The sequence below is a fragment of the Tupaia chinensis genome, unplaced genomic scaffold, assembly GCF_000334495.1.
Source record: "Tupaia chinensis unplaced genomic scaffold, TupChi_1.0 Scaffold000678_1, whole genome shotgun sequence".
NCBI lineage: Eukaryota > Metazoa > Chordata > Mammalia > Scandentia > Tupaiidae > Tupaia > Tupaia belangeri.
In genome coordinates this window covers 1,552,983-1,580,728 of record NW_006160202.1, presented here as the reverse complement: position 1 = coordinate 1,580,728, position 27,746 = coordinate 1,552,983, and the positions used below count along the sequence as shown (strand labels likewise).

Here is a 27,746-nt window from a genome sequence, read left to right as displayed (position 1 = left end):
TTTAAAAAAAGCTAAATCTTGGGCCAGCAGGTGGTGTGGTGGTTAAGGTGCTGGACTCCCACATGGCTGACCGCAATTGGAATCCTTCACCTGATGGCTTGAAAATCAAGCTGGGCATGTGTGAATGTCCCCAAAGTCCCAGGAGGAGAATGAAGGAGAAGGGATTGTTGCATGGCCCTCCCCCCGTGAGAAGTGATTTTCTCTCTTTCTCTCTCTGTGAGTATATGAGCCCTATAGCAAAATCCTTAAAAAAAAAGGGGGGGGGGAGAAAAATCTAAATCTCAGGCTCCTCCCTATACATTCTGAGCCAGAATTTGCATTTTAACAAGACCCCAGATGATTTAAATACAAAAGTTTGAGAAGCACTGATGCTGATAGTGGCAACACAGCCAAGGAGGTCCTGGGTAAACTGAACAATCTGTTGGTGTATAGTTATGCAATGCTCCAACAATGACTAGTAAGAAACAATCCCAGGTTACCATGTAGAGTTTATCCCACAAGGTAATGATAGTTTAAGAAATTCTGACAATGAATGATCACGTCCATGGACAGATACAGAAAAATCACACCTATCACAAAACGTGAGAAAGGGGTATTGATAAAGTTTAAAACCGAGATATTATCAGAAAACCCTAAGGAAACTTGTGTATGGGATTGGTGTCCTTATAAAAGAGGCCCTAGGGCCAGCCAGGTGCCATAATGGTTAAGACACTATGATGGATCCCACATGGCTGATGCATAGTTCAAGTCCTGGACCTGACAATTTGTAAAACACGTGGCATATGTGTGTGTGAATGCACCTAATCCTGAGAGAATGTAAGGGAAGAGATTGCAGCATGAACATCTCCCCTGGGGAGAGATTTCTCACTTTCCCTCTCTCAGTATATCTCTCTGGCAAACACATACCCTGTACCAAAAATAAAAAATAAAAATAAAGAGATCCTAGAGGGGCAGCTTCTGCCAGCTCTGTAGCCTAGTGGTTAAGGGAGACAGCTTCCATATGGCCAACTGTGGTTCAAAGCCTAGCCCCAGTGGCTTCAAGAACATGCCAGGTGAATGTGCATTTAGGACCAAAATCCCAACAGGATGAAGGAAATGGATTGAGGCATGACCATGCCCTACTGGGGAGGTTTCTCTCTTTTTCTCTTTTTTCCTCACACATCCTCTTGAAATCTAAAAGAGAAAGAGCAAGAAAACCTGGAACTATCCCTTCTTCTTTCCAACTTGTGAGGTTATAGCAAAAGACACCTGTGAGTCAGAAAGTAGGCTCACACCAGGCACAGAATCTGCCAGCACCTTGATCCTGGGCTTCTCAGCCTCTAAAACTATGAGAAATAAGTTTCTGTTGTTTATACTCAGTCTGTGGTATTCTGTTATAGCATCCTGAATGGATAAAGATACACTCTTTAACTTGGTAAAGACTCTACCAAAAGATCTACTATCATTCCTTTTTTAATAATTGTTTAATTTTATTTATTATTATTGCCCTTCAATTTAACCAGAGAGGGAGAGAAAGTAAGCTGCCGGGTCTGGGACTTGAACCACAGTCACACATGGAAGAGTTCCTCACCTTAACCACCATGACACTTGCTGGCCCCTACAATCATTAATATACCTAACCAATAAACCCTAGTGAGCTTATTTTCCTATCAGTAAATGACTATGAATACCCTTTATCACAGCTATTGTTGAACACAGACAGCATTGGAGGTCTTGGCTCACAGAATAGAATGAGAAAAAGTAGTAAGAGTTTGGGCCAGCCAGTGGTGTGGTAGTTAAGGTAGCTGGATTCCACATGACAGAGAAGTTCCAGTTCTGGACCTGGCAGCCTGAAAAACATGCCAGGTGGGACCAGCAGATGGCATAATGGTTACATCACTGGAGTCCCAAGAACAGACCACAGTTGAAGTCCCGGACCCAAGGGCTTAAAACTCACACCTGGCGTGTGTGGGTGCATGCCCAAAATCCTGAGAGGAGACTGGACGAGAAGAGATTGCAGTATGGCTATCTGTGCTAGGGGCTGATTTCTTTTTTTTTATTAATATATATAATACATTTTTATATTGCATTTAATCATATACCTTGCATATACACAAAATATAAATGTTATACACTGTATAATATTTCTTTTTCTAGCACGATTACTGTGCATATCAGTCAAGACGACATTGCTATCCACATCATTATCAAATAACTTCATTTTTTCAGGTTATTATTCTCATTATTTTTTATTATTTTTTTCTCATATTTTCTTTTTTAAACATTCAATCACTATACATCATTTGGCTTGTAAAGAGAATTTACCTATCACGAAATACTTCTCAGAGCAGTCCAATAGAGAATACTATACATGTTATCAACAGGTAATAAGCCATTTCTGTGTCAAGACAAATGCTATGTCTATTTGTTCTTGAGCTATCCTTCTCTATATTCTTTTCTTCTCAAGGGACTGATTTCTCTCTCTCTCTCTGTCTCTCTCTCCAGTAAGAGCACACGCCCTATAACAGAAATCTCTCAAAAAAGAAAAGAAAAAAGAAAAACATGCCAGGCAAGTATGCACACATGCCCAAAATCCCAAGAGGAGAATGAAGGAGAGGGGATTGTGGCTTGGCCATCTCCCTTGCGGGTTGCTTTCTTGCTTCTCCTCTCTGTCTCTGTCTTTCCAGTGAGTGCATGCACCCTATAAATTATTTTTTTAAAAAGGGGACCAGCAGTTGGCATAATGGCTACGTCGCTGGACTCCTATGTAGTCAACCGTGATTCAGGTCCCAGACCTGGTGGCTTAAACTCACACTGGGGCACGTGTGTGCGCGTGCCCAAGATCCTGGGAGGAGAAGGGATTGCAGTGTGGCTGCTCCCCTCCTCCCCCCAGGAGGGGTGATTTCTTGCTTTCTGTCTCTGTCTTTCTGGTAAGCATGCATGCCCTATAGAAAAAAACCTCTCCAAAAAAATTTAAGAAAAGAAAAAGAAAAATGTAGTAAGAGTTATGGATTATAAGGAAAGAATCAAAACTTTTTTTTAAGAGAGATTTTTGCTATAGGGGGCGTGCACTCGCCAGAGAAACAGAAGGTGAGAAATCATCCCCCACGGGGATGGCCATGCCGCAATCCCTTCTCCATTCTCTCAGGATCATGGACACCCATGCACACACACCCAGTGTGAGTCTAAGCCACTGGGTCCAGAACTCAAAGAGCAGTTGATTATGTGGGAGTCCAGCTACATAACCATTATGCCATCCTCTGGTCCCCCAATCTTTTCTTTAAAGATTTTTGCCATAGGGCCCATGTGCTCACCAGAGAGGAGAGAGACAGAGACAGTGAGAGGGAAAGTGAGAAATCACTCCCGAGAGGAGATGGCCGTGCCATAATTCCTTTTCCTCCAGTCTCCTGTTAGATTTTAGGTATACACGCACATGAGCCAGAATTCAGGACTTGTGCCACAGTTGGCCATGTGGAAGTTCAGCATCTTAACTACACCACATACTGGCCCCAAAACTTTTTTTTTTTAAATTGCAAGAGGGCATACGTGCTTGTCAGAGAGAGAGAGAGAGAGAGCGCGCGAGAGCAACCACCCCTCAATGGGGCATAATCACACCACAAGTCTCCTCATTTCTCCATCCTGTCAGGATTTGGGCATGCAAGCACTTGTGCACAGCATGATTTTCAACCTGCCTGGGCCGGGATTCAAACTGGTTTGACATGGGATCTAACACCCTTAACCACTAGGCTATAGGGCTGGCCCCAAAAGTTATTTTCAAACAATAAAATAACAGCTTTCTACACAGGCATTCTCAGTATCAGTAAACTATTAATATTAGAATTAATAAGAGTTTGACAGAACTGTAGAATACACAGTTAACTTATAAGGCTGGCCCTCTACATAATTTAAACTTGTTTTGGCATACAACAGTGTATTTTTTAAATATGTCCATGAGGATACAAGCAGATGTGATTGATTCATTTTAAGTTTTGTATAGTGGTGTGTTATGAATATACGATTTATTATCCATTCCGTAACTGAAACTGTGCTGTATCACTCTGAGTGTGTATCATGTGCACATGTGTGAACTTTCTTCAGAGGGAGAATTTCTGGGCCAAAGGAAGTGTGTGTTACAAGATATTGCCAAATTGTTCTACGGAAAAAATTTCAAAATCATTTCAAAATTAGAGGACATAAAACTTATAGAACTAGAGGAAACACAAACACACACATACACACATGTATGTACATATTGATGATTTCGTTGTTGGTTACAAAGACCTTAAAAGCATGGGCCAGCAGGCGGCATGGTGGCTAAGCACTGGATTCCCACTTGGCCCACCACAGTTAGTTCCAGACCTGGCAGTTTGAAAGTCACTCATAATTTAAACTTGTTTTGTGGTACAAGAGTGTATTTTTTAAATATGCCCATGAGGATACAAGCAGATGTGACTGATTCATTTTAAGTTTTGTATAGTGGTGTGTTATGAATATACGATTTATTATCCATTCCGTAACTGAAACTGTGCTGTATCACTCTGAGTGTGTATCATGTGCACATGTGTGAACTTTCTTCAGAGGGAGAATTTCTGGGCCAAAGGCAGTGTGTGTTACAAGATATTGCCAAATTGTTCTACGGAAAAAATTTCAAAATCATTTCAAAATTAGAGGACATAAAACTTATAGAACTAGAGGAAACACAAACACACACATACACACATGTATGTACATATCGATGATTTCGTTGTTGGTTACAAAGACCTTAAAAGCATGGGCCAGCCAGCAGGCGGCATGGTGGCTAAGCACTGGATTCCCACTTGGCCCACCACAGTTAGTTCCAGACCTGGCAGTTTGAAAATCACTCCAGGCGTGTGTGCATGCATGACCAAAATCCCGAGAAGATGGAGAAGAAGGGATTTTGGTGTAGCCATTCTCCCTGAGGGGGATGATTTCGCACTTTCTCTTTTTGTGTTTCTCTGGCAAAAGTATGTGCCCTGTGGCAAAAACCTATAAAAAAGAAGAAAAAATCGTAAAAACAAACTACAAAGTGTAATTTTTATTACCAAAAATCAAGATTTCTGTTGAACAATACCATGGTCAATGTTAATAAGTGGGCGATATTTTCATTTCTAAAATGATCAAGCAATTAATATTGTTAAACCAAACAATACGGGCCTGAGATGGCCTCCACACTCATACTCGAATTCCTGGAAGCAAACCACAACCTCACTTGGGAGTCTGCTTCCTTAACAAATACGTGAGTCGTGAGTCGTAGCCAATCACAGCAACCACGCTGCAGGCAACCACAGACAGCTGTTCACAGAGGCAGACGCCAGGCTGTGACCGTGCAGCCGCTTCTCACCTCATTTCCCCCACTTCCATTTATGTCGCTTTCCTTTTCCTGCAGGTAAAGGTATTGGACCATCCAGCCTGTCTGAGTTCCTCAGAGGCCATTCTGGGGCTGCCTAATTTGTGAATCGTTTTTGGTTCAGTTAAACTCTACTAAAATTAGATCTGTCTAAATCTTTTCTTTTAATGATGTCTAGTATAAGCACAAAATTCCTGGAAGTCAATGGAAGAAAACTGAAAAATAGCATAAGCCATAGCACATTTTAGAAGAGATCCTCAACCTCATAGGTGGTCAGAAAAAGACAAAAGCAGTAGTGAGGGAACGCTTTATAGTTACCAAGTTTTTAGAAATTAGCAAGTTGGATGGCACCGATGGCTGGTTTGTACACAAGAACTGGAATCTCCACGCCTCCCTGGTGGAAGTGTCAATAGCTACGGTCATGCTGGGAGCAACTGATGATACTTAAGGAAATTCAGTGTGCAAATACCAGCCGTCCCTTCCTGGAATTTATCTTAGATTCTGCCACAGGTTCAGAGGGAGAGATACGTAGTTGTAAGACAGTGTTGCTGTCATTGGCACATGGAGGTAACCTAGAGGTTCTTTACCAAAAGGAAGTATACTAAAATGGGGTGGATATAATGAACCGAGGAGGATGGTGGAATCTAAGCTTTACACTGGACGTCCTCAAATAGAACTGAAAGTGAGAGGGGAAATAAATGGCGTGAGTAAAGCCAGCGAGCTTATTTGTAGACAGAAGTTCGAATGGCCCCCATGCAGAGCAAAGCTAGTGGGCCAGAGACCCTTCATCGCTGAGGCTCCCAGCCTGGAGCGCCCCCCCCCCAATTGTAATTAGCTTTTAGACTTTGGAGAGATTCCCTTAGAGCCCCCACATGGGGCCTTACAACTGTACCCCCTACCCCCCCTCATTCTCTGGAACACCTTGGTGAGACTGCTCCTCACGTAATCCAGCAGCCTGGAAGGCTGGTGGTTCTTTTGTAGGGTCTGCTTTTGCTTACTGTCCAGTGGTGCGGTGGACAGAACTCAGCACTCCCATGTGCATCTGATAGTAGCTACACTTAGAAAACCATCCTGCAGGGGAAACAGGATGGTTTTACATCACAAACAGCAACGCAGACTTCCTCAGTGAACTCTCCAGCTGGGCCACCAAGTGGATCATTTCCTTCGCTTTTTCTCCAGGAAGCTCCCAGCCCTCCCTGCGGTCTTGGACACTCCTAAACTTTAGGAGTTTGGGCATAGAATCTCCAGACACATAACACTCCTAATTTATCTGACCCACTCCGGAAGTACTGGAGAGGCGCGGCAGGTGGCGTGGAGGTTAAGTGCTGGGTCCTACAGGGATGACTGTATAGTTCAAGTCCAGACCTGGTGGCTTAAGAAACACCAGATGTGTGTGCGTGTGTGCCTGAAGTCCGTAGAGGAAGATGGAAGAGAAAGGATTGCAGAGTGGTCAGACTCCTTGGGGTGTGATTTCTCACTCTTCCCCCCTCCGAGCACAAGCACCCTGGAGCAAAACTATATTTAAACAGACCAATAATAACTTGTGGCTCAGTTGTTTTTTGTGGATTTTTTTGGACAGGTTTTTGCTGTAGGGTGTGTGCGCTTGCCAGACAGAGAGACAGAAAGCGAGAAATCACCCCCCAGGGGGGATGGCCACGCCGCAATCCCTTCTCCATTCTCTTCTCGGGATCTTGGGCACACACACACACACGCACCCAGTGTGAGTTTAAGCCACCGGGTCCAGGACTCGAACTGCAGTCGACTACGTGGGAGTCCAGCGACATAGCCATTAAGCTAACTGCTGCTCCCGATTTTATGTTTTACTTAACATGCAATGGGAGTATATTTTACTGTAGCATTATTCACAATTGCTAACACATGGACGATGGGTATTTTTGAAAAACAAAAAAATGAAGCCCTTTTAACTTTATAATCTGTGGTATTTTACAAGTGTTACAATAGGCCTGTGTTGCATATAGTTTTCTTTTGAGGAAGGATTGAAAAAAAGTACAGTATAATCGCATTTGTATAAAAAATAAAACGACATATTTTAAACTGGCAGAATACCCATAAAACTGACCATGGGAAGAGACAAGGGGAAGTGTTGAGTAGATATTAGGAGAAGTTTTTCACCTACATTTGGAAAATTGTTGATTTTTTTAACCATGAGCATATACTACCTCTATAGTAAACGCAGGCAATACTACTACTGCCGTCACTACCGCTACTGCCACTGCGAAGCTGGGCTGCCAGGCTGCTTGGTTTCTTTCAAGATCAGACGCAAAGTAGTCCTGCTAACCACAGTGTGGTCAGAAGGAACTCCAAAGCCCTCTGGTTTCTTTTCTTTTTTTTTTCTTTAGATAATTTTGCTATAGGGCATATGCACTTATCAGAGAGACAGAGGGAGAAAGTGAGAAAGCACCCCCAGTTCTCAGGAGGATGGCCACTCCACAGCCCCTTTTCCTCCATTCTCTCAGATTTTGGGCACACACACACTTGCACCTGGCATGAGTTTCAAGCCGCCAGGTCTGGGACTCGAACTATGGTTGGCCTTGTGGGAGCCCAGCACCTTAACCACTATGCTACCTGTTGGCCCAGTCCTCTGGTTTCTTTTGTATCAAGGACCTCGATTTGCCCAACAGTTGAATTAGGAGTAATTATTCACATCCCAGATTCATGTTACAACTTTGTAATACAATACACTCCTTTTTTTTTTTTAAATCCACTCCTTTAAAAAAAAAATTACCTTTATTTATTGTTTTTCAATTTGACCAGAGAGAGAGAGGGAAAGTGAGAAAGCAAGCCACCAGGTTCAAGACTTGAACCGCAGTTGGCTTATGGGAGTCCAGTGTCTATAACCACCATGCCACCTGCTGGCCCATCCACTCTTAGTGCAAGCATTTAGCGTGCCTTAAAGACATCCGGTCCACACTTGAGCAGGGCTCATGCACTACAGTGCTCTTGTAAAAAAAACATCATCTCATGCTGGAGGGAACCTGAATTGGGAATGGGGCAGACTTCTGTATATCAAAACTTGAAAAGAAAAAGTTGGATCCAGAAAGGATGGTGGTAGAGGGAACTTCGAGGATTCATACCTTGCTTTGTAAGGTTATTTTAACATGAGGTCTGTTTCTGTGTCCAGATAATAACAGTAGTAATAATAACAGACGCTGAGAAGTTAGATCTGAACAAAAGCGTCATCTTATTACACAGGGGTCTGGTAATGGCCCCTGTCATCACGTGGACCTGAATGAAGTAGGGCCAGCTTTGTGTGTTGGTCAGAGGGCTCAGGGGCCCATCCCCACCTCAGCCCGTTCTCACCACAGACAGATTGCGCTGCCTTTCCCCCAGCCCCGTCAGCACTAACGAGCCGGAAATCAGAGGTCTGAGGTCACACGCTTTATTGGGACATTCTCTACAAGGCTAAAGAGTCAGACAGGAAGGGCTCTTGGGGTTCCTTCCCACCCCAGGGCTGACAAAGAGGCCCTAACCCCTACAAAGGTAAAGGCATCTCCAGTGTGTGTCAAAATAAACCCCAACTGTATAAATTAGTGCAAGTCCAAGAAGTACTGTTTTTTTCCCACGATAATAATTATGAAACTTTTAAATTTTTTTGAAGGTTTTTGCCATAGGGAGCATGCGCTTGCCAAAAAACACAGACAGCGAGAGGGGAAGTGAGAAATCACCCCCCAGGAGGGATGGCCTCGCAGCAATCCCTTCTCCATTCTCCTCCTGGGGTTTTAAGGCGCCCACGCACATGTGCCCAGTGGGATTTTCAAACTGCCGTCGGCCACGTGGGAGGCCAGGTTAACCATTACACCACCTGCTGGCCCCAAAACGTTGACATCTGTATTTTAGATTTTTTTTTTTCCTTTCAAATGCACGCTGGCTCCCAGTCTCACCCGTGTCCTGGCACAGCCTAGCCTACCTCCGCTCCCCGCTCGAGCTTCCCGGCTGTCTCAGGACGCCAGGGAGCGGAAGGGTACGAGATCCATAAAGTGCAGCCGGCCGGTGTTCGGGGCTCGGAGAGGCCGCGTCCTGCAGCCGCACCGGGCCTCGCGCTGGCCGGGGGCGAAGCGGGGTCCCGGGCGCCGGGCGTCCGCTCCACGCCCTGCGCAGGCCCCGCCTCAGCCCTGCAGAGTAAGGCAGGAGCCCTTTTTCCAGACGGCGAAGAAAGGAAAGACCGTGCCGGAGAAGGCGGCCGTGAAGGTGAAGATGTGGGCCTGGGTCTCGGCGCTCAGGAGGCTCACGAGTCCGGCCTCGTAGTCCAGGGCCACCTCCACGCGGCGCGGGATCTCGCTCAGCGGCAGGTCGGTGCCCGCGGCGGTGCTGGCCCAGCACTGCTGGTGCGAGAGGATGACCGCCCAGACGCCCTCGTCGGCGCTCAGCCGCACCTCGCCTTTCCGCCTCACCTCCGCCGCGGCCACGCCCAGCGTGCAGCCGCCGCCGTCGCCCAGCTGCACCGCCACCTGCCAGCGGTGGCGCCCCGAGGAGAAGCCGCGCGAGCCCAGCACCGCCGGGAGCCCGTCGAAGCGCCGGGGGCTGTCGGGCACGTTCTGCTTCTGCCGCGTGTACCGCACCGACCTCCGGTCTTCGGAGAGGACCAGGCTGCGGCTGGCGGTCTGAGGATCCAGAGTGATGGCCCCTGCGGGGAGGAGGCGGGCGCGACCGAGCTAGCGGGGACCCAACGGGGTGCCGTGTGCCGAGAGCACCCCGGCGGCCCCTCCCCCGAACAGACAGGACAGCTCACAAAATACGGTGGGCCGACCAGCACCGCCCGGAACTGGTTAGAAACGCGGGATCTTGGGCCCCTCTCAGACCTGCTAAGCCGGCCTGCATTGTAACGGGATCTCTAGGCTAAGTTTAAAAAGCTCCGATCTGTTGATATGTCAAAATAAGGTGACACTTATGAAAATTTATCCAGCATCATGCAAGACTATTGACTTGAACAAATACTGTACAATTTTTCAAAAAAATTAGCATTTACTTTTAAATTGTAGTCTTCCAAGATGCTAGGTGAAAAACGAGGGTTTGCTAAATCATGATAAATTATCAAACCAGGGTTTGCCCTATTTGACAAACTTACTTAAATGAATGATATTTATACAAGTAACTAACATTAATTGCAGCTACTTAGGGAGTAGATCCTATTTATAAATTTAATTTTATAGATGAAAAAATGGTGGGACAACTAACATGCTCAGCTCTCAAAGCTAGCCAGACCAGAGGACCCAAGCCATCCGGAATCCAAGATGGAATGGCTTTGTTTGCTGCCAGGGATTAAATGGGTGGATGAAAGGATGGCTCCCCACCCCACCCCCCACTGTTTACCTGAATCTGTTTCCAGGTGAAGCGTCAACTTTTCTGAGGGAAGTAGAAATGGACAGAGAGATCTGACTTAGTATTTCTACAGCACTCCGAGGGCAGGCTGTCCTGGGTAGGGTGTGAGGAGAGGGGTGGGGACAGGAAGGAGGCTCAGCCTCTGCTATGGTCTACTGTCCTTGGAAGTGGGAGGTCCCATGAGTGGAGAGGGGTCACTAAGGGAAGGCTTGGGGAGGGGGAGGCCTCTGAGTCAGGGTGGGAAGGAGGGGGGAAAGAAGATGGGAAAGAAAACTATGGGAGTGGGGACCCACGCAGCCCCTTCCCCTCTACCTGAGAAGGTCTCCATCATCTCTGGGAGGGCGAGGATCATCCTGTGGAGGTTGCGGATCTTTTTTACAAGCTCAGGAGAAATGGCCTCTGGACTCACGAAAGTCTTCATCTCACACCTTCAGACAAGTTGGTAACCAGTTAGGTCCAAATTCCAAAATAGTATCGGAATGAGGCTAAGATCAGACTAAAGAATGGTCTTGGTGTCTGTGGTGAGCAGTTAGAGGAGAGAGCTTTACCTTTGCTGGAAATGTATCGTTACTAAGGCGAGCAGCATTTCCGTTAGAGCTAAGAAGACGTAATTGGGGCCGGCAGGTGGGGTGGTGGTTGAGGCACTGGACTCCCACATGGCCGACCATGGTTTGAGTCCTGGACCTGGTGGCTTTTTTTTTTTTTTTTCTCCCTCTCTCATCAAATAAAAAAATAACAATAATAATAAATACAATTAAATAAAATCTTTAAATAAAAAAAGACCTAATTGTAACCACTTGGAGATAGGCCTTTTAAGAGAATGGCAGGGTCTGTGGTGGCTGAAAGGGGCAGAGGTCATTACCCCTGTTCACTTCTAGAAGGCAATAGGCAACCATTTGAAAAACTTATGAAACCATTCTAACTCAGTACTCATCTTTATATGGGAAAAGCCAGTAGGAGCAAAGAAAAAGGAAATGAAAGAAAATACATATCACAGTGAAAACGTTCCTGATTCAGGGCTCAGCTCAGTCTTTGTTAGTCACCAGCTAGGAGACCTTGAGCAAGAACGTGGCCCCCCTCAGTCTCGCTTTCCTCATCAGACCACACCTCCAAGCCCGACTGTATCTAAATCTTCAACACTCTTTGAAAAGCATGTGTGAAGACATGTCACGGGCAGCTAAGTTTTTTCTTCTACGTGATTGGACAAGAAGTCTTTATGTCACTATGTCTCCTCGCATCTCATGGAAGGGGCAGAGAAGAAAGGAACAGAATTGGGAACCAGCAGTTAGCGTAATGGCTATGTCGCTGGACTCCCACGTAGTCGACCGCGGTTGGTGTCCTGGACCCGGTGGCTTAAAACTCACACCGGGCGCGTGTGTCGCTTTCTGTCTCTATGTCTCTCTCTGTCTGTCTGGCGAGCGCACGCGCCCTACAGTGAAAATCTCTCCAAAAAAAAAAAGGAGCAGAATTTACAATGCCTCCCAGCTTCTGGTAGCTGTCCTTTTACAGGTGCATTTGAAAATTCAGAAGGAAACAGGAGAAGTTGAGCGGGAACCGCGAGTGAAAGAACATTCCAGGTTCCCCGCTTATCATCTATAGAAACTATTTCCCTTCAAGTTACCTTCTGAATGGTGTTAGATACTGACTCAAGTATGAATAATTTCATGGATTAACAGGTGTTCCTGGCTCAGCCTAAAAACATGACTATTATTCACTGGACTCCCATGTAGTCGACTGCGGTTCGAGTCCAGCATGGCCACCCCCCCGGGGGGGTGATTTCTCGCTTTCTGTCTCTATGTCTCTCTCTGTCTTTCTGGCAAGCGCACGTGCCCTATAGCAAAAACCTCTCAAAAAAAAAAAATGACTATTATTTATAACTTTATGTCTAGAAGAAAAAATGTGTTTCGAGTACCAACCAATCATCTACAATGTGAGCCTTTATAACTGACCCTTTAAGTTTGGCGTGTTCGTTTATGTGTGAGTACATGAGCAGCGCTTTTGCTTTTCTGGGTAGCTATCCACAGGAGAAGGGCGGCAGCGAGTGCCTGATGTAGCATGTGGAGGCGTGGGACTGGGGGGGGGCCCTACCTGCTCTGGTTGACTCTGACATCCTACAAAAGAAACACAAGAACATGCCTTAGTTTCCACATGTCCTTACCATCAGGGGATCTGTGCATCCTTCTTTCCTTAAAATATGAGTTCAAAACCCTCTTCCTCTGGAAAGTTGTGTCTATTTAATGACCTACGCATAGACCTTCTTTTACATCATGTTTCCCTATGAACGTGGGCCTCTGCAGTCAGTTCATTTGGGCTGTTTCCTCTGTCTCTGCCTTGTCCTGGGGTTGGTTCTGTCTCCACAGTTAAGGGATGGTGGAGATGGGCCGGCAGGTGGCGTGGTGGTTAAAGGCTCTGGACTTCCACATGACTGACTGTGGTTCAAGTCCCGGGCCTGATGGCTTGCTTTCTCACTTCCCCTCTCTCTTTCTGTTTTTCTCTGGTCAACTTAAATACAACCCTATGAGTGAGGTGCTATTGTTATTTCCATGTTCAGAGAGGTTAAGAGACTTGTCCAAGTCACATAATGAGTGGAGTCAATGCTCAAATTCAAGACGGTCTGACCCCCAAAGTCCTTAATATGACCTGGGCAAGACTCCAGCTTGTTGGGGTCTGCATTTCCATAACCTCTCTGGACAAGAGGAACCAGCTAACCATGACTCCCTACGATTAGAGATAATCCCCCTCCCTCTTCCCTCTCGGCATCTTCCAGCCCACTGCACGGTGCCTCTTCCCTGTGGAACCCCTCTTCTACCCCGTGAGGTGGTGGTGTCTCTCACTTGCAGAAGCTCACTTGCTGGCTGCTGACACTTCTCCTCCAGCTCCTTGACCTGGGCTCCAAGCCGGGCCACCTCCTCAGAGACCTTTGAGATGTAGTCGTCCCTCTCCCTCCAGATCTGCTCCTCCAGCTCCCTCAGCCTCGCCAACAGGAGGCGCTGCTGTCTGCCCAGCTCCTGCTGTAGGCTCTCAAAAGCTGCTTCTACCTGTTGCTTCTTGCTTTCAATCTGAGTCTGCAAGGGATAGAAAGACAGACATGATTAGGGAGAGGCTCACAGCCTGGCTTCCAGGAGGACCATCTATATTAAGGACCATCTCCATTAAGAGGGAGAGGGTCCAAGACTCATTGCTCCCAGTAATACTACAGTACAAGTAGGTAGATCTTAGAGTGGATGACCTTACTAAAGCTGAGGGTTGTGCTACTGTCTTAACTAGAAATTTTAATAATAATGCTACATTATGCCTTCAGAACCATGTTTCACTTTTCAAAATCCAACTTAACCCTACTATGTCTTCCCTAGCGTTAGGTGGAAATGATTATAGACATTCTTAGTATCCTTTATGACAAAAAGAAGTTGTTTAGAATCAACACAACTTAGAGTTGTGTTGGGAAGAGTGTGTGTTGTTGATCTTAGCTGCCGAGGTTGCATTCTACAGGGCCTTCTTTCATGGGAGTTGAGAGATACCGGAGAGAGATCTTATCCTCCAACGCTCTAGCTCCTTGGTCAAGGTACAAAAAGTCCCACGTTGCACATTGCCTCCTTGATAACTTTGTAGCATAAAAAAGAGGGAGGAGGGAGCCAAATATATGTTACTACCAGCCTGCCATCCTCAGGGGCAGCCTTTTGGTCAGGTTTGACTCCAGACACTGCTATGCTCCTTCTGACCCCAAGCTCCCCCTAAGAAGGTGATGCTTTCAGGAAGGCGGCCGGGGTGGGGAGATCAATGGGCCCAGAGCCTAGGCATTTCACGATGCGCTTGGGCTTTGCCATATGACTTTGGGAACATGGCTTTCTGGACCACAATTTTCTGCTCTGTGTAATAAAAAATGGCGAATATGAAGGATTTGGGATTAGAAGGCTTCAGAACCTCTTCCAGCTCTGATAGTCTGAACCTCAAATGCTTTGGGTGCAGCAGCAGGAAGGTGAATTCTCATTCCAAAAACTTTCCAGTCCTTTCCAGCCAGAACAGATACCAGGCCACAGCTGCCCAGCGTCTCTAGAGAGAACCCCCAAAGGAGAATGGCCCATGGTGTGGCTTTTACCAGAAGCACGTGGAGCTTCTGGTCTTCTCGACACTTTAAGTCCTCGATTGCATCTCTCTCCACACTCAGAGCTTCCAGTCGGCTCCTGAGACGATCCTGTGGGGAGGAATGGTCAGAAAGAGGTGGCTGAGTTAATAAGTCAGCTCACAAATAGGAACTGCCACCATATTCCAGGCACGCTGTTGAGGGCTGAGGGATCGAGAGGGGAAAGAGATGCAGTCCTCGTTCCTGAAGAGATCACCCTCAAGGGCAGGCGTCAGTCATGAGTGATTAACTATCGAGAGACAGACCAGTGTCGTAGTCGAGGTGTGCACAGTGAGGTGGGGACGGGACAGTCCTGCCTGCAAGGCTAAAGGCTTTAGGAAACAGAAAACATTTACAGTGGGCCTTGAAAGATTCACTTCCTGGGACCAGCAGTTAGCGTAATGGCTATGTCGCTGGACTCCCATGTAGTCGACTGCGGTTTGTGTCTTGGACCCGGTGGCTTAAAACTCACGCCGGGCGTGTGTACGTGCATGCCCAAGATCCCGAGAGGAGAATGGAGGAGAAGGGATTGCGGCGCGGCCATCCCCCCTGATTTCTCACTTTCTGTCTCTCTTTCTCTGTCTGGCTGGCGAGCGCATGTACCCTATAGCAAAAATCTCTCCAAAAAAGAAAAGAAAGATTAATTTCCTGTTGGGTAGAGAGAAAGAGGAAAGGACTTAATGCCCCTAAACTGCATGCTTTTACAAATGGTTAAAACAGCACGAGGGAGAGAGAGAGAGAGAAAGAGAACGAAACTATGCAAAAAGTATTAAAAGCAGAAAAGAATGAGGTAGTTAGGAAACAGCAGGAACGGTTCAGTCTGGCTGGACACGTGGTGCCTTGATCAGAGTGGCTGAGGGTAAGACTGCACGGGAGGGCAGGATCCCGACTGCATGGGCCTTGACCTTGTTAAAGGCCTTGGGCTTACCTTGGGCCCCAGGGAAGGATTTCGAGCAGTGGAGTGACATGATCGACTTTGTGTTTCAGGAAGAGCCACCTCCAAGCAGAGTGGAAGGTGCCTGGGAAGGACGAGACTAAGGACAGGGAGTGCGGGAGGCTGTGCAAAGCTGGGGTGAGAGATGGGGAGCCTGGCTGTGGGGGTAGGCAGAGTTAAAGGTTCAAGAGATATTCCTGAGGCGGCCACCTCCAGGTGACTGATGACAAGAGGCAGAAAGGAATGAGGATGTCCCTAAGACCGGATGGAAAATTCTCACACTGCTGGAACACTGCCGCCCTACCCTTTCTCGGGAAGAAGAGCCACGCTTGCATGCCGCCCTTCCTGGCTCCACTCCTCCCTCTGTACCCCGTGGCCAGGGCCTTGGTAAGTCCCCTACCCAGCCGGGACCCTGAGAGAGCAAGTCCACACTGCCTGAAACCTGCAGGGGAGTCTCTGCTCTGGGCTGGCTCTCTGCAGAGAGGCGGCCATGGCTATAGCTCCTTGTGCTCCATCCCCCGGGGGGCTTCTGAGGGCTGGAGCTGAAACCCCCTAAGATGAGCTCCCCACATCCAGGTGCAGCCATGTCCCCAGCAGCCTGGGAGTGAGCTTCACCCAGAGCCACCCCCTCCCCTCACACTCCTTACCCGGTAGGGCTGAATGGCCTCGTCCAGGAAGCCCACGGCGTGGTCCTGGTGGCAGGGACCCTCGCGGCAGAACACACAGAGGAGCTCGGCATCGTTCTCGCAGAAGAAGTAGATCTTCTCGCCGTGCTCCTCACAGCAAGTCTCCCCCAGGGGGCCCAGGGGCACAGGGGCCAGCGGGGTCTCCGCCGGCTCCTCGTCCCTGTCCTCGCAGAGAGGGCAGAGCAGGGCCCTGCTGGAGGGCTGGGCCCCCATCTGGGGGGGCGGGGACAGGCAGAGCCGGCAGAGGGTGTGCCCACAGGGGCCCGTCACTGCATTCTCCAGGGGCCCCGAGCAGGCAGCACAAGTGGCCCCCTCGTGGCCCGCCTGCAGGGAGGGGGTTGAGGGCATCACGGTCCCTTCCCCAGACCCTCCGCTCCGGCCTCTGCTTTGGTCCACACGAATCTCCTGTCTGAAATGGAGTCCCTTTTAAATGAGTCACACGGGAGAGAAGGGCAGGATGTCAGCGCTGGGAAGCCACCTGGCCCCGCCCCAGTGCTCTCCAGAGCGCTGGCCACCGCCCTTCAGGTGAGCAGTCCAAACTCCGGGGTCTTGACTCACCCAGCACGTCTCAGGGACAGCCAAGCACGCCGGCTCCCACCCCTCTGGCTGCTCCTGGTCCCAGGGGTGGGGAGTGGAGCACACCATGAGGTCACAGGGAGACAGGGTTTCCTGGAATCTCTCCACCACAGTGGGGTGGGGAGGAGGTGCTTCCGGTCACAGTGGGCAGGTGGGAGCCATAAACCTCAGGCTGTGAAACATGCCTGCAATGTCAAAGTCCACATGGCAGCAGGTGACTGACTTCCGGAGACTCTGGCGGATTGTTTGGAGGCTGCAGGTCGACTGTGGGAGGACTGATCATGAGCGCCCCTCCTCTGCTCACCTGCCCTCCCTCCTCTGCCCTCCTCTGCTCACCTGCCCTCCCTCCTCTGCCCTCCTCTGCTCACCTGCCCTCCTCTGCCCTCCTCTGCTCACCTGCCCTCCTCTGCTGGTGCTGGCCTTTCCTATATTTCTGTATTTCTCACCACTGAGCAACACTGTCCCACTGTAGTATGCATAACAGTGGAGTGCAATTTTATTTTTATGCTGTAGGTGGGAAGGTTGCCAGTTCATATCCAGAGATCTCCCCAAATTTGATGGGCAGCTTATGTCTACGGTCCAGGCCGGCTGAGGCTGGGGGTGGGCTGCAGTGGCAAGGCCCTGACAGAGGTGCTGTACCCCATCCCCGTCTTTCTCACCTGCGTATGCTCTCTCACTCATGGAATGAATAACTAAAAATAAAGGTAAACAAAAATAAATAACTAAAAATAAACAGATTTAACCCCGTTTACCTAGGGCTTAGTAATTTCTTACTGTTATACTCAATTCTAATAATAACCCCTCGGGGCAGGTATTACCTTCATTTTACAGAGAAGGAAATGTAAACTGAAAGGTAAAGTCACTTTCTGAAGGTCACAGAGCTAGGAAGCCGCAAGCCTGGGGACGACCCCGGCCTCCTGGATTCAAGTCCTGTGCTTTTCCAGCGCTCGAGCCAGGACTAAGCTCAAGCAGTGGCGGCTCTTCATCTGTCCTCTGTAGGCACGAGCAGGGCTCCTTCCGCGCCTCGCTGCTGCTTCCCTGACCTTGTCTGCCTGTCTGTCTTTTTCTTTCTTCTTTTCTTTCCTTTTTCTTTTTCCTTTCTTTCTCTTTCTTCCCTTCTCTTTCTTTCTGTTCCTTTCTTCTTCCTTTTCTTTCTTCTTTTATTTATTTTTTCCTTAGGGTACATGTGTTTGCTAGAGAGAGAGAAAGGGAAAGTGAAAAATCGCCTCATGGTAGAGATGGCCACACTGCAATTCCTTGTCCTCTGTTCTTCTCTGGGAGCTTTGGGCACCGACACACACACACCCAGTGTGTATTCAAGTCACTGGGTGTGGGGACTCGAACTAAACTGTTGGCCATGTGGAATCCAACTGCCCTAACCACCAGGCCCCCTGAGTGGCCCCTGGTGCACCCTTCTTACTGCAGCTACTTTGGGTATCATCTTCCCTCCCTGCCCTCACCCGAGAGCACAGCCCTGAAGTGACACATGGCTCCAGAGCATAGAAATGTGAGCCAGTTTGGGGAGCCAGCAGGTGGCATGGTGGTTAAGGGTGCTGGATTTCCACATGGCTAACCATGGTTTGAGTTCTGGACCTGGCAGCTTGCTTTCTCACTCTCTCTCTCTCACTCTGTCCCTCTCTGGTCAAATTAAAATAAACAAATAAATAAAGTTAAATGAAACAATTATAAAAAAAGAAATAGAAATGTGGCCAGTTTGAAGAGACATGCTATGTGAGTAAAGTACTCACCGGATTCCAAAACCTTGGCACAGATAAAAAGAAATGTAAGCCATTGAATTAATGACTTTTTATACGAAGTGTATGTGGATAATGAGAATTTGGAAATGTGGGACTAAATAAAATATTAACATTAATCTCTCCTGTTCCTAGCTACTTTTTTTATAGAGCTGCTAGCAAATTTCTAGTGCATGCATGGCTTGGATTGCATTGCTGCTGGACAGCGTTGCTGGAAGACCAAGATCTGATTGCAAGTTACAGTCACGGACCTCCTTACTTGTGTATGAGCTAAATAAGCTGGCAGAGCCTCAGCTTTCTCATTTACAAAGTGGAGCGTCTATCAAGAACAGCGCCAGCATTTCAGAGCAGACGGGAGGGATAAATAAGGTCATATTTACCACGCTTTTGCCAGCGGAAGGTGTGGCGTCACCATGAATCTATGACGGCCATGACTCTTTCTCCTCCCCCACACAGGGGCTGTTTTAACCTATATCAAAGCCCACGGCAGACCAGTTGGGGCATCGCGGTTGAAATTGCCTGGGCCGTGTACACCCAGCACAGGGACCTTATCTGAGGCCCCATGCTCCCCTGGCAGCTGACTGGCAAGTCCGAGGCTGGCTGATACCCGCAATCTCCCTGGAGACAGCTGGCCATGCTGCGGGGAGGCCGGGGAGCAGCACCACTCTGAGACCCAAAAGAAGAGCGATCTCCTCCGACAGTGGACGGCTGCGCTACGACCACTTCCCTTCTGTAGGAAGCGCTTCGGGACGGGCGGGAAGGAACAGCAAGCCCAGGTCATGGATGCCCGTCTGGAGAGTAACTGAGGTCACCTCTGCAGGGCTGTGAGGCCCTCTCCCTCCCCTCTGCTATTTCTGCATCTCTGCCGTTGGGAGACGTGTGTTAGCTCCTTCGAGAGAGTGGAATGACAGACCCACTGCCGGGGTGCAAGTGGGTGCCTCGTCTGGGCCTGAGTGACTAGGCCGGTGTCAGTGCAGATTTAAGATGTGCCTGCGTCCAGCCGTGTGCACCTGCCAGCATGTGAGTGTGCGCTGTGTGTCCTCACGGCTCCCCCAGCCCTTCTCCCTCACAAAGCAGAGAACGTAAGCTCGAGGAGCCCACAGACCTAGCAGCACCGGCATGGCCATGGCTGCCTCGGTGAGCAGCCTGGCCGAGGAGGTCAACTGTCCCATCTGCCAAGGCACCCTGATGGAGCCGGTCACCATCGACTGTGGGCACAACTTCTGCCGTGGCTGCCTCACCCGCTACTGCGAGATCCCAGGCCCGGAATCTGAGGAGTCCCCCACCTGCCCGCTCTGCAAGGAGCCTTTCCACCCAGGGAGCTTCCGGCCCAACTGGCAGCTGGCCAACGTGGTGGAGAACATCGAGCGCCTCAAGCTGGTGTCCACGCTGGGCTTGGAAGAGGAGGACGTCTGCCCGGAGCACGGGGAAAAGGTCTACTTCTTCTGTGAGGATGACGAGATGCAGTTGTGTGTGGTCTGCCGGGAGGCCGGGGAGCATGGGGCCCACACCGTGCGCTTCCTGGAGGAGGCAGCCGGTCCCTACAGGGTAGGAAAATGGGGATGCCAGGGCGGGTCTGGGATCAGACTGCACTAAGAGAATCAGCAGAGTCGTAGATTGTTCTGGGTCGCCCTGGATTCAAATTCTTTCTCTCCAGTTGTGTGATCACATGCCCAACAGGCCCAGGCAGGGAAAATCATGCCTTTATGCTTTATGTTTTGATGACAGATTGTAAGTGTTCAATAAGTATTTGTTGAATGAAGGGACCAGCAGATGGTGTAATGGTTACATCACTGGACTCCCACGTAGTCGACTGCAGTTCGAGTCCCAGACCTCATGCCAGCGGTCTGGCAGGTGGCATGGTCGTTCAAAGTGCTGGACTCCCACATGACTGACCGTGGTTTGAGTCCTGGACCTAGTGGCTTGCTCTCTCACTTATTCTCTCTCCGTCCCTCTCTGGTCAATTAAAATAGATAGATGGATAAAGTTAAATAAAATAATTCTTTAAAGGGAAAAAGCCACCACCAACAACAACTCATGCTGGGTGAGTGTGCATGTGTGCCCCAGATCCTGAGAGGTGAATGGAGGAGAAGGGATTGCAGTGTGGCCATCCTCCTGGGAGATGATTTCTTATTTTCTGTTTGTCTCTGTCTCTCTGGAAAGTGCATGTTTACCATAGCAAAAATCTCTCTTTAAAAAAAGTATTTGTTGAATGAATTATTGGTCAAAAACTGAGTGTATGTCTGTGTGAAGCATTAATGTGTCTGTGGTTTGTGTTTGAGGCGATAATTGCACAGGTGATGCGCATACACATTAATGTCTGTGTATTTATGAGTGTGTACGGTGTGTTTAGGTGGGGCTCCGAGTATGTATTTGAATGTGTAGGTGTAACTGCATGTTTGTGAATAAGTTAGTGCTTATATATTGGGTCATTGGGAAAGTCAGGACACATTTTTGCATAGAAAAATACATCAGGATTTTCCCGACAACCTAGTACACCAGGTTGGGTAAAGGTATGTTGTAGGTAATCTTATCTATCATTAAAAGACTGTGTGATGATTTTGGGTGGTTGTGCGTTGTGTTTTAGTAAAATGGGTGTCTGTGTGGATATCTTAGTTGACACCTGATAAGAGCACAGTACGTACTTTATAAAGTTTGTTTACTCCATGCATGAGAGAGAGACGGAGGTACAGCATCCCCGAGAGGGTATCGAAGCCATGCTTCCCCCGAGTCCTGGCCAGCCTGGGTCACGCATCCCGTGTTCCCAGCACACTCAGTGAGGCCTCTGGCCCCAGACCAGCCCCCTGCTCTGCGGTCTGCTTCCCAGAGCACCTCGTCTGACACTGCGCCTCTGTGCAGCCCTGGGGTACTCTGTGTATTTTTGAACATACACGTGTGGACATGAATGCCTGTATATGTGCTCCTAACTTTAGAGCAAATAGGTTTTTGTGGGGGTTTTTAAGAATTATTTTTTTAACTTTATTTATTTATTTTATTTTGACCAGAGAGGGACAGAGAGAAGGAAAGTGAGAAAGCAAGCCACCAGGTCTGGGAATCGAACCATGGTTGCAGCGCCCTTAACCTCTATGCCACCTGGCGGTCCTATAGAGCAAATAGTTTTAGAAACAGCTCCTTAGGGCCAGCTCAGTAGTGCAGCGACGTGCTGCTCCAGCAGTGCTGCACCCGCACGCGAGATGACGGCCAGGTTCCCTGCAGGCCTGTAGGTGCTGGGAGGGGTTCACATGCACTCACGGTCCTGCTGTCTGGGAGGGCAGGGCAGGGATCGTGGCATGAGACCTGCTGGGGGTGCTTATCTTTTTTGCTTTCTGTCTCTCGTTCTCATGAAATAAATAAATCAACTTTTTTAAAAAAGCAATTCATCGGTTATTTTTGTGTTATCCAAATTTCTCCACGCAACTTGGAACTATTCACTTTTGGTTCTATTAACAAGGTAAGGTTGTTATTTGCATATATTTCCTTTGAGACATGTGGGAAACTAAAGTAATTTTTTTTTATTTTGCCAAAGGGTATATGTGCTTGCCAGAGAGAGACAGAGAGAGAGAGAGAGAAGAGAGGGAGATGGAGAAAGCACCCCATGAAGGATGGTCATGCTGCAACCCCTTCTCCATCTCTCCCTCCTTTGATGATTTTGGAACACACACACACGCACACGCACATGCACCGGGAGTGTTTCTCAAGCAGGCAGGGCCATGACTCAGACAGCGGGGTGAGCCATGTGGAATGTAAGCGTCTTAACTGCCAGGCCATGAAACTGGCCCAAACTGGAATAATTTCAATGAAGGGCATATCAAGTTTGCCAGAAGCAAAATAAATGAAGATGTTTAGCCTAAAGAAAGACTCAAATAGGGACCAGCAGTTGGCACAATGGCTATGTTGCTGGATTCCCATGTAGTTGACTGTAGTTCAAGTCCCAGACCCAGTGGCTTAAACTCATGCCAGGCGTGTGTGCATGCGTGCCCAAGATCCCGAGAGGAGAATGGAGGTGAAGGGATTGTGGCGTGGCCATCCCCCCTGGGGGGTGATTTCTCACTTTTTATTTCTCTTTCTGTCTTTCTGGAGAGTGCACGAGCAAAAACCTCTCCCCCACCAAAAAAAAGTCTAAAACAAAACCCTCCAAAAAAAAAAAAAAAAAAAAAAAAAGAGAGAGAGAGAGAAAGACCCAAGTGAGAAAATGGAGTCACAGCCTCCGATGGCATATGATAAAGGAGGAATGTTCTGATTAGAATTCCTGGAGCACGAAGCAAAGGAGAAACAAGCCCCAGAGAGAGAGCTGTCGGGGGATGCAGGCTCAGCACTGCCGGCCAAGGAATGCCTCCTCCCTGGGTCCTGTCGCTCCTCGAGGCAGGTGTTTGGATGAGATGATGCCCCTTAACAAAGCACTTTTCCCTCTCAAATATTTTATGCTTCTTCTCCCCAGGAACAAATACAGAAGTGTCTTAAGTGTCTAAGAAAAGAGAGAGAGAAGATTCAAGAAATCCAGTCAAGAGAAAATAAAAGGATCCAAGTCCTCCTGGTAGGTTGCCCCCCCTTCCCCAGGGTCCAGTGTCCCCCTGAAATGGAGGCACCACGGCGTGTAGGCCTTTGACGTCATTCTGAGTCTGACTCTGACACCGAGAACTCAGGCAACTCTGACTTCAGTGTACTGAGGTGTCACGTGGAGATTTAAAATTGTCACCACCTCATGAAACTGCTGTCAGGATGAGTGAAATAGCACCTGTGAAGTAGCTCAGCGCTGGCAGGGTCTCCACCACCTTCCCGTGTGCCTCCCCTGAGCCTGCTCGTTTCGAAAACCCCAGCAGATGGAGCAGAGCAGGGCCGGGCATCTAGCTCCCAGAACGGGTTGCAGAGCAGGGCTGGTCAGTCTTAGCTCCCAGAACGGGTCGGCAGGTGGAGAGGAAACCACGACACAGCTCCAGACCTGCCTGGGGACCAGGCAAGGGTGGGTGTGCGCGTCTGGATTTACCACTGACCCTTGGAGGATGTGGATGTGGGCCAGGAAGGAGATAGGAGTGAAGTAAGGAAAAAGACAAGAAGGGAAAAGGAGGAAGGGGAGGAAGGGGAGGAGGAGAGGAGGAGAGGAAAACCTCCTGGCCTCTCCTCCTGCCTCCTCAGACTCAGGTGGCCACCAAGAGGCAGCAGGTGATTTCCGAGTTCGCACATCTGAACCAGTTCCTGGAGGAACAGCAGAGCGTCCTCTTGGCACAGCTGGAGCGGCTGGATGGGGACCTCGTGAAGCAACAGAATGAGTTCGACTTCCTGGTCACTGGGGAGATCTGCCGGTTCAGTGCTCTGATCGAAGAACTGGAGGAGAAGAACGAGAGGCCAGCCAGGGAGCTGCTGACGGTGAGCCCCCACCCAGCCACGCTCTGCTGTGAGGCCCGCGTCCTTGCCTTGTCCACGCGTGTCTCCTGCACTCACACCGCTGTCCTGAGAGGGCTCTGAACTCTCCATGCTTCCCCAACACGTCACATTGCTGTTGGTGTCTGTCGCTCCCTTCCACCCCTCAAGAGGAAGGATACTTTCCTGGGGACCAGCAGTTGGTGTAATGGCTATGTCGCTGGACTCCCACGTAGTCGACTGTGGTTCGTGTCCTGGACCCGGTGGTTTAAAACTCACGCCGGGCGCGTGTGCGTGCATGCCCAAGATCCCGAGAGGAGAATGGAGGAGAAGGGATTGCGGCGTGGCCATCCCCCCGGGGGGTGATTTCTCGCTTTCTGTCTCTCTGTCTCTCTCTGTCTGGCGAGCGCACACGCCCTATAGCAAAAAATCTCTCTCAAAAAAAAAAAAAAAGAGGAAGGATACTTTCCTTAACTATCCCAGGGCATTTGTGAGGAGCCGACAGTAGAGGGGAGTAGAAACAGTACTTTGAGGGCTGCTCCCGTGGTCCAGTGGCTAAGGGAACTGGGTCTCACGGGCTGACTGCACTGCTTGAATCCAGGCCCCCGTAGTTGAAATGCACCCACATGCATGCAAAATATCCCACCAAGACAGAGAAATGCAGAAGGAATTGGGGTGCGACCATGACCCATTGGGAGTTGCTTTCTCCTTCTTCCTCTCTCCTTCTCTCCTCTATCCCTGGCGACTGCATGCACCTCTGACAATTAAAAAGAAAGAAAGAAAGAGGGCCAGTCAGGTGGCCTGGTGGTTAAGGCAACTGGATCTGACATGGCCAACTGTGGGCTCAAGTCCTGGACCCAGGGACTTGAAGAACTCTCCAAGTGCGTGTGCATGTGTATGTGCCTGTGTGCCTGCCCAAAACCCCAACAGGAGAATGGAGGAGAAGGGATTGCGATGTAGCCATCTCCCCTGGGGGGGGGTGATTTCTCTCTTTCTCTTTCTCTCTGGCCATCACACATACCCTATAGCAAACAAATAAGCAAAAGAAAAAAGAAAGAAAGGCAGAAAGAAAGAAAAAAGAGAGAAAGAAAAGAAAAGAAAAAGAAAAAAGAAAGAAAGGCAGAAGGAAAGAAAAGAGAGAGAAAGACAGACAGACAGCAGGACTGAGAACAGGAGACTTGGTATTGTTTACCTTTGCCTCTATCAGGTGCAGGTTATTCTATCATTTTATTTTAGGACCGTAAAATAAACGGGTTGAGTTCTGAACCCCAAAGCCTGTTAAAACCTAGCACTCTGTGTGACTCCAGATTTGGCGTCGTTTTTGTGTTCATGGCCAGGAATGTGGTATTTCATCTTTTCTAGTCATAAGGAAGGTGGGCGGGAGAAACCGGAAGCTGAGTCCCTGCTCTCTCCCTCTCTCCTAGGACATCAGAAGCACTCTCATAAGGTGAGAACTGAGTCTCTGTCTTCCCCTCTCCCACACGAGCACACAGTCATGTACCATGTGCCTAGCTCTCGACATGCGAATACACCACAGCATTGCCACGTCACGGGCACAAATCCACACGTAAACACCCAGAGGAACTCAGGTACAGCGAGACGCACACCCCCTCAGCACTGCCCAGGAGTGGGCAGGGGGGTCCATCCTAGAAGAGGCGTGTCTGCCTGTGGGAGCTGGCACCCCCTGTCCCCCACGTCCTTCTAGAAGATGGCTGACTGAGCCTGGGGCATCATAAGGAGGATGACACCGGACCCTGCCTTTTCTGTGCCCCTAGAAGTGAAACCAGGAAGTGCCGGAAACCAGAGGCTGTGTCCCCTGAGCTGGGCCAGAGGATTCGGGACTTCTCCCAGCAAGCCCTTCCTCTGCAGAGGGAGATGAAGACGTTTCTGGGTAAGCGGACCCTGGGCCTCCACCGTGTGGGTGGACGTGGAGCCAGGAATGGCCCCTGCTCACAGCAAACCGTGGTCTGACTGTGGGCGCGTCCCCTTCCGGTGCCCTCATTTCCTTATTTGCAGTTTTTATAAAATCTGCCTGTCAGAATCATTATGTGACAATGAAGAGAATAAATAAAGGTGAAGGTTTCTGGGAAAAGCCCTGGACTGGTTTGCTGGGCCAGCGAATGCCACGGAGGCTAAGGCTGGATCCCGCACGGCCTACTGCATGGTTTGGGTCCTGTACCTGGCAGCCGGAAGCGCACACTGGGTGCGGGCCATCAACACCCAAAGCTCGAGAGGAGAGTGGAGAAGGGACCCATGGCCCTCCCGCCAGAGGAGCGCTTTCTCACTTCGCCTTTCTCTTTCTGTTTCTGTCTCTGGCAAGTGCGCATGCCCTATAGCAAACATGCAAAAAAAGACTGACTTGAAAAATAATTAGATAAATCTAATCTCGTAGCATTAGCAATATAAAAGCTAATGATTAACAGCCTCTGCCATTCTCAATAATTTAAAAAATCCACAGCAGCATTTATAACACGTGATAAGGCTTTGCTGACGGGCGCTGTTAATGAGCAGCCAGCGGCTGTCTATCTCTGTCCTGGGTGGCTGCCTTATCTCTCGCCCGCTCTCACTTCCCTTCGCTGGGCTTGCTCTCAGAGTCAACTGCCCCGGGGGACCGCACTCCCCTCCCTTTTCTGGAACAGGGAGTGGCAGTGAAGAGGGCTAGGAGGGTTCGAAAGAAGAGTCCGGGTGATATGGAGCTCCCTGCCAGGCCCTTCCCCACCCCAGCCCCAGTGACATCACACATGATGCCACCCATTTTAATTGACTTGTCCACAAAGTGTCACTCTAGAACCTTCCCCATACGTCCACTTCCTGCAAGTATTCCCAATGGCCTGACTGGGAAGGAAATTTTACTCTAATCAAAGGCTGATCTTTGACTATAACTAAAATTATTTCCAAGCAGAACAAGAAATAAATGACCATCTACTCGTTAAGCAGGTGTTTCCTGCGCATTTACTATGTCCCACGATCCGTGGGTAAGAAACGGAGCTAGACAGACATAGCCCTGCCTGTCCTCCAGGTCTCGAAGTGGGACTCCCAACCAGCAACACTAGAGGCCCCTGGAACTTGTCAGAAATGCAGATTTCCTGGCCCAGCCACGAAATAACCCAGTGCTGCTGGGACTCTGTGCTGCAGGCTGAGCCACACAGGAGGCCAGGGCTCCGTGACAGCCTGACCTGGAAGCCAGTGCGAGGGTGCATATCTGTAATCCCAGTGCCTATCGAGGCCGACGCTGAGGCTGAGGAAGCTGAGCTCCTGCCCTGCCTGAGCTACGTAGTGAGGCCTGCTTGAAAGAGCAACGTGCCTGCGATCCCAGCTGCTCAGGAGGATCGTGACACAGCAAGGGGGTGACCACGGGACAGTGGTAAAACAATGCTCTGTAAGGCTGACCCACAGGGGACGGTTCAGAGACCTACTCTCGGCACCTGTGTGCCCATGATTTGGGGCTGGCTGGAGCTTGAAGTGCACTATGACACCCAGACCTTGTTGAGGTGCAGTCTCTCTGGTGCTCTCTCTGTGTCTCTGTTGCTCATGGGAAAGGAAATAAACTTAAAAAATATGTATTGAAAAAAAGAAAGAAAGAAATGCAAATTTTCAGCCCCAGCCCAGAGCACAAGAATCTAAGACACAT

The 27,746-nt window shown here is 49.1% G+C and overlaps 2 protein-coding genes across 3 annotated transcripts in view; one reads left to right on the top strand and one right to left on the bottom strand.

Moving 5' to 3' along the window:
• Positions 1-9,176: 9,176 nt before the first annotated feature.
• Positions 9,177-16,951, bottom strand: TRIM15 (tripartite motif containing 15). Its single transcript, XM_006160313.3, has 7 exons — positions 16,389-16,951; positions 14,784-14,879; positions 13,522-13,752; positions 12,776-12,798; positions 11,000-11,115; positions 10,679-10,711; positions 9,177-9,992 (listed from the first exon to the last, which is right to left on the bottom strand). The coding sequence occupies exons 1-7, from the start codon at positions 16,773-16,775 to the stop codon at positions 9,475-9,477; spliced, it is 1,404 nt and encodes a 467-aa protein (XP_006160375.1). The 5' UTR covers positions 16,776-16,951; the 3' UTR covers positions 9,177-9,474.
• Positions 16,952-19,156: 2,205 nt separating this feature from the next.
• TRIM10 (tripartite motif containing 10) overlaps positions 19,157-27,746 on the top strand; it is a 10,814-nt gene continuing 2,224 nt past the window's right edge. The window contains exons 1-5 of one of the 2 annotated variants that reach the window (XM_027776530.1): positions 19,157-20,191; positions 23,196-23,291; positions 23,891-24,121; positions 25,540-25,562; positions 25,891-26,006. In XM_027776530.1, the coding sequence (XP_027632331.1) occupies positions 19,877-20,191; positions 23,196-23,291; positions 23,891-24,121; positions 25,540-25,562; positions 25,891-26,006 (781 nt within the window). In that variant the 5' untranslated portion in view covers positions 19,157-19,876. Of the gene's footprint in view, positions 20,306-23,195; positions 23,292-23,890; positions 24,122-25,539; positions 25,563-25,890; positions 26,007-27,746 lie in introns of both variants that reach the window. The other variant, XM_006160314.3, reaches the window with a different exon arrangement.

Bases quoted from the DNA above. Each gene is read 5' to 3' on its own strand.
- TRIM15 (XM_006160313.3), bottom strand. From the start codon at position 16,775: ATGCCCTCAACCCCCTCCCTGCAGGCGGGCCACGAGGGGGCCACTTGT. The intron at 11,116-12,775 runs GTAGGGCCCCCC...ACTTGTCTGAAG, and splicing joins GTCAGAGTCAACCAGAGCAG to GTGTGAGATGAAGACTTTCG. The intron at 9,993-10,678 runs GTAAACAGTGGG...TCCTCCCCGCAG, and splicing joins TCACCTGGAAACAGATTCAG to GGGCCATCACTCTGGATCCT.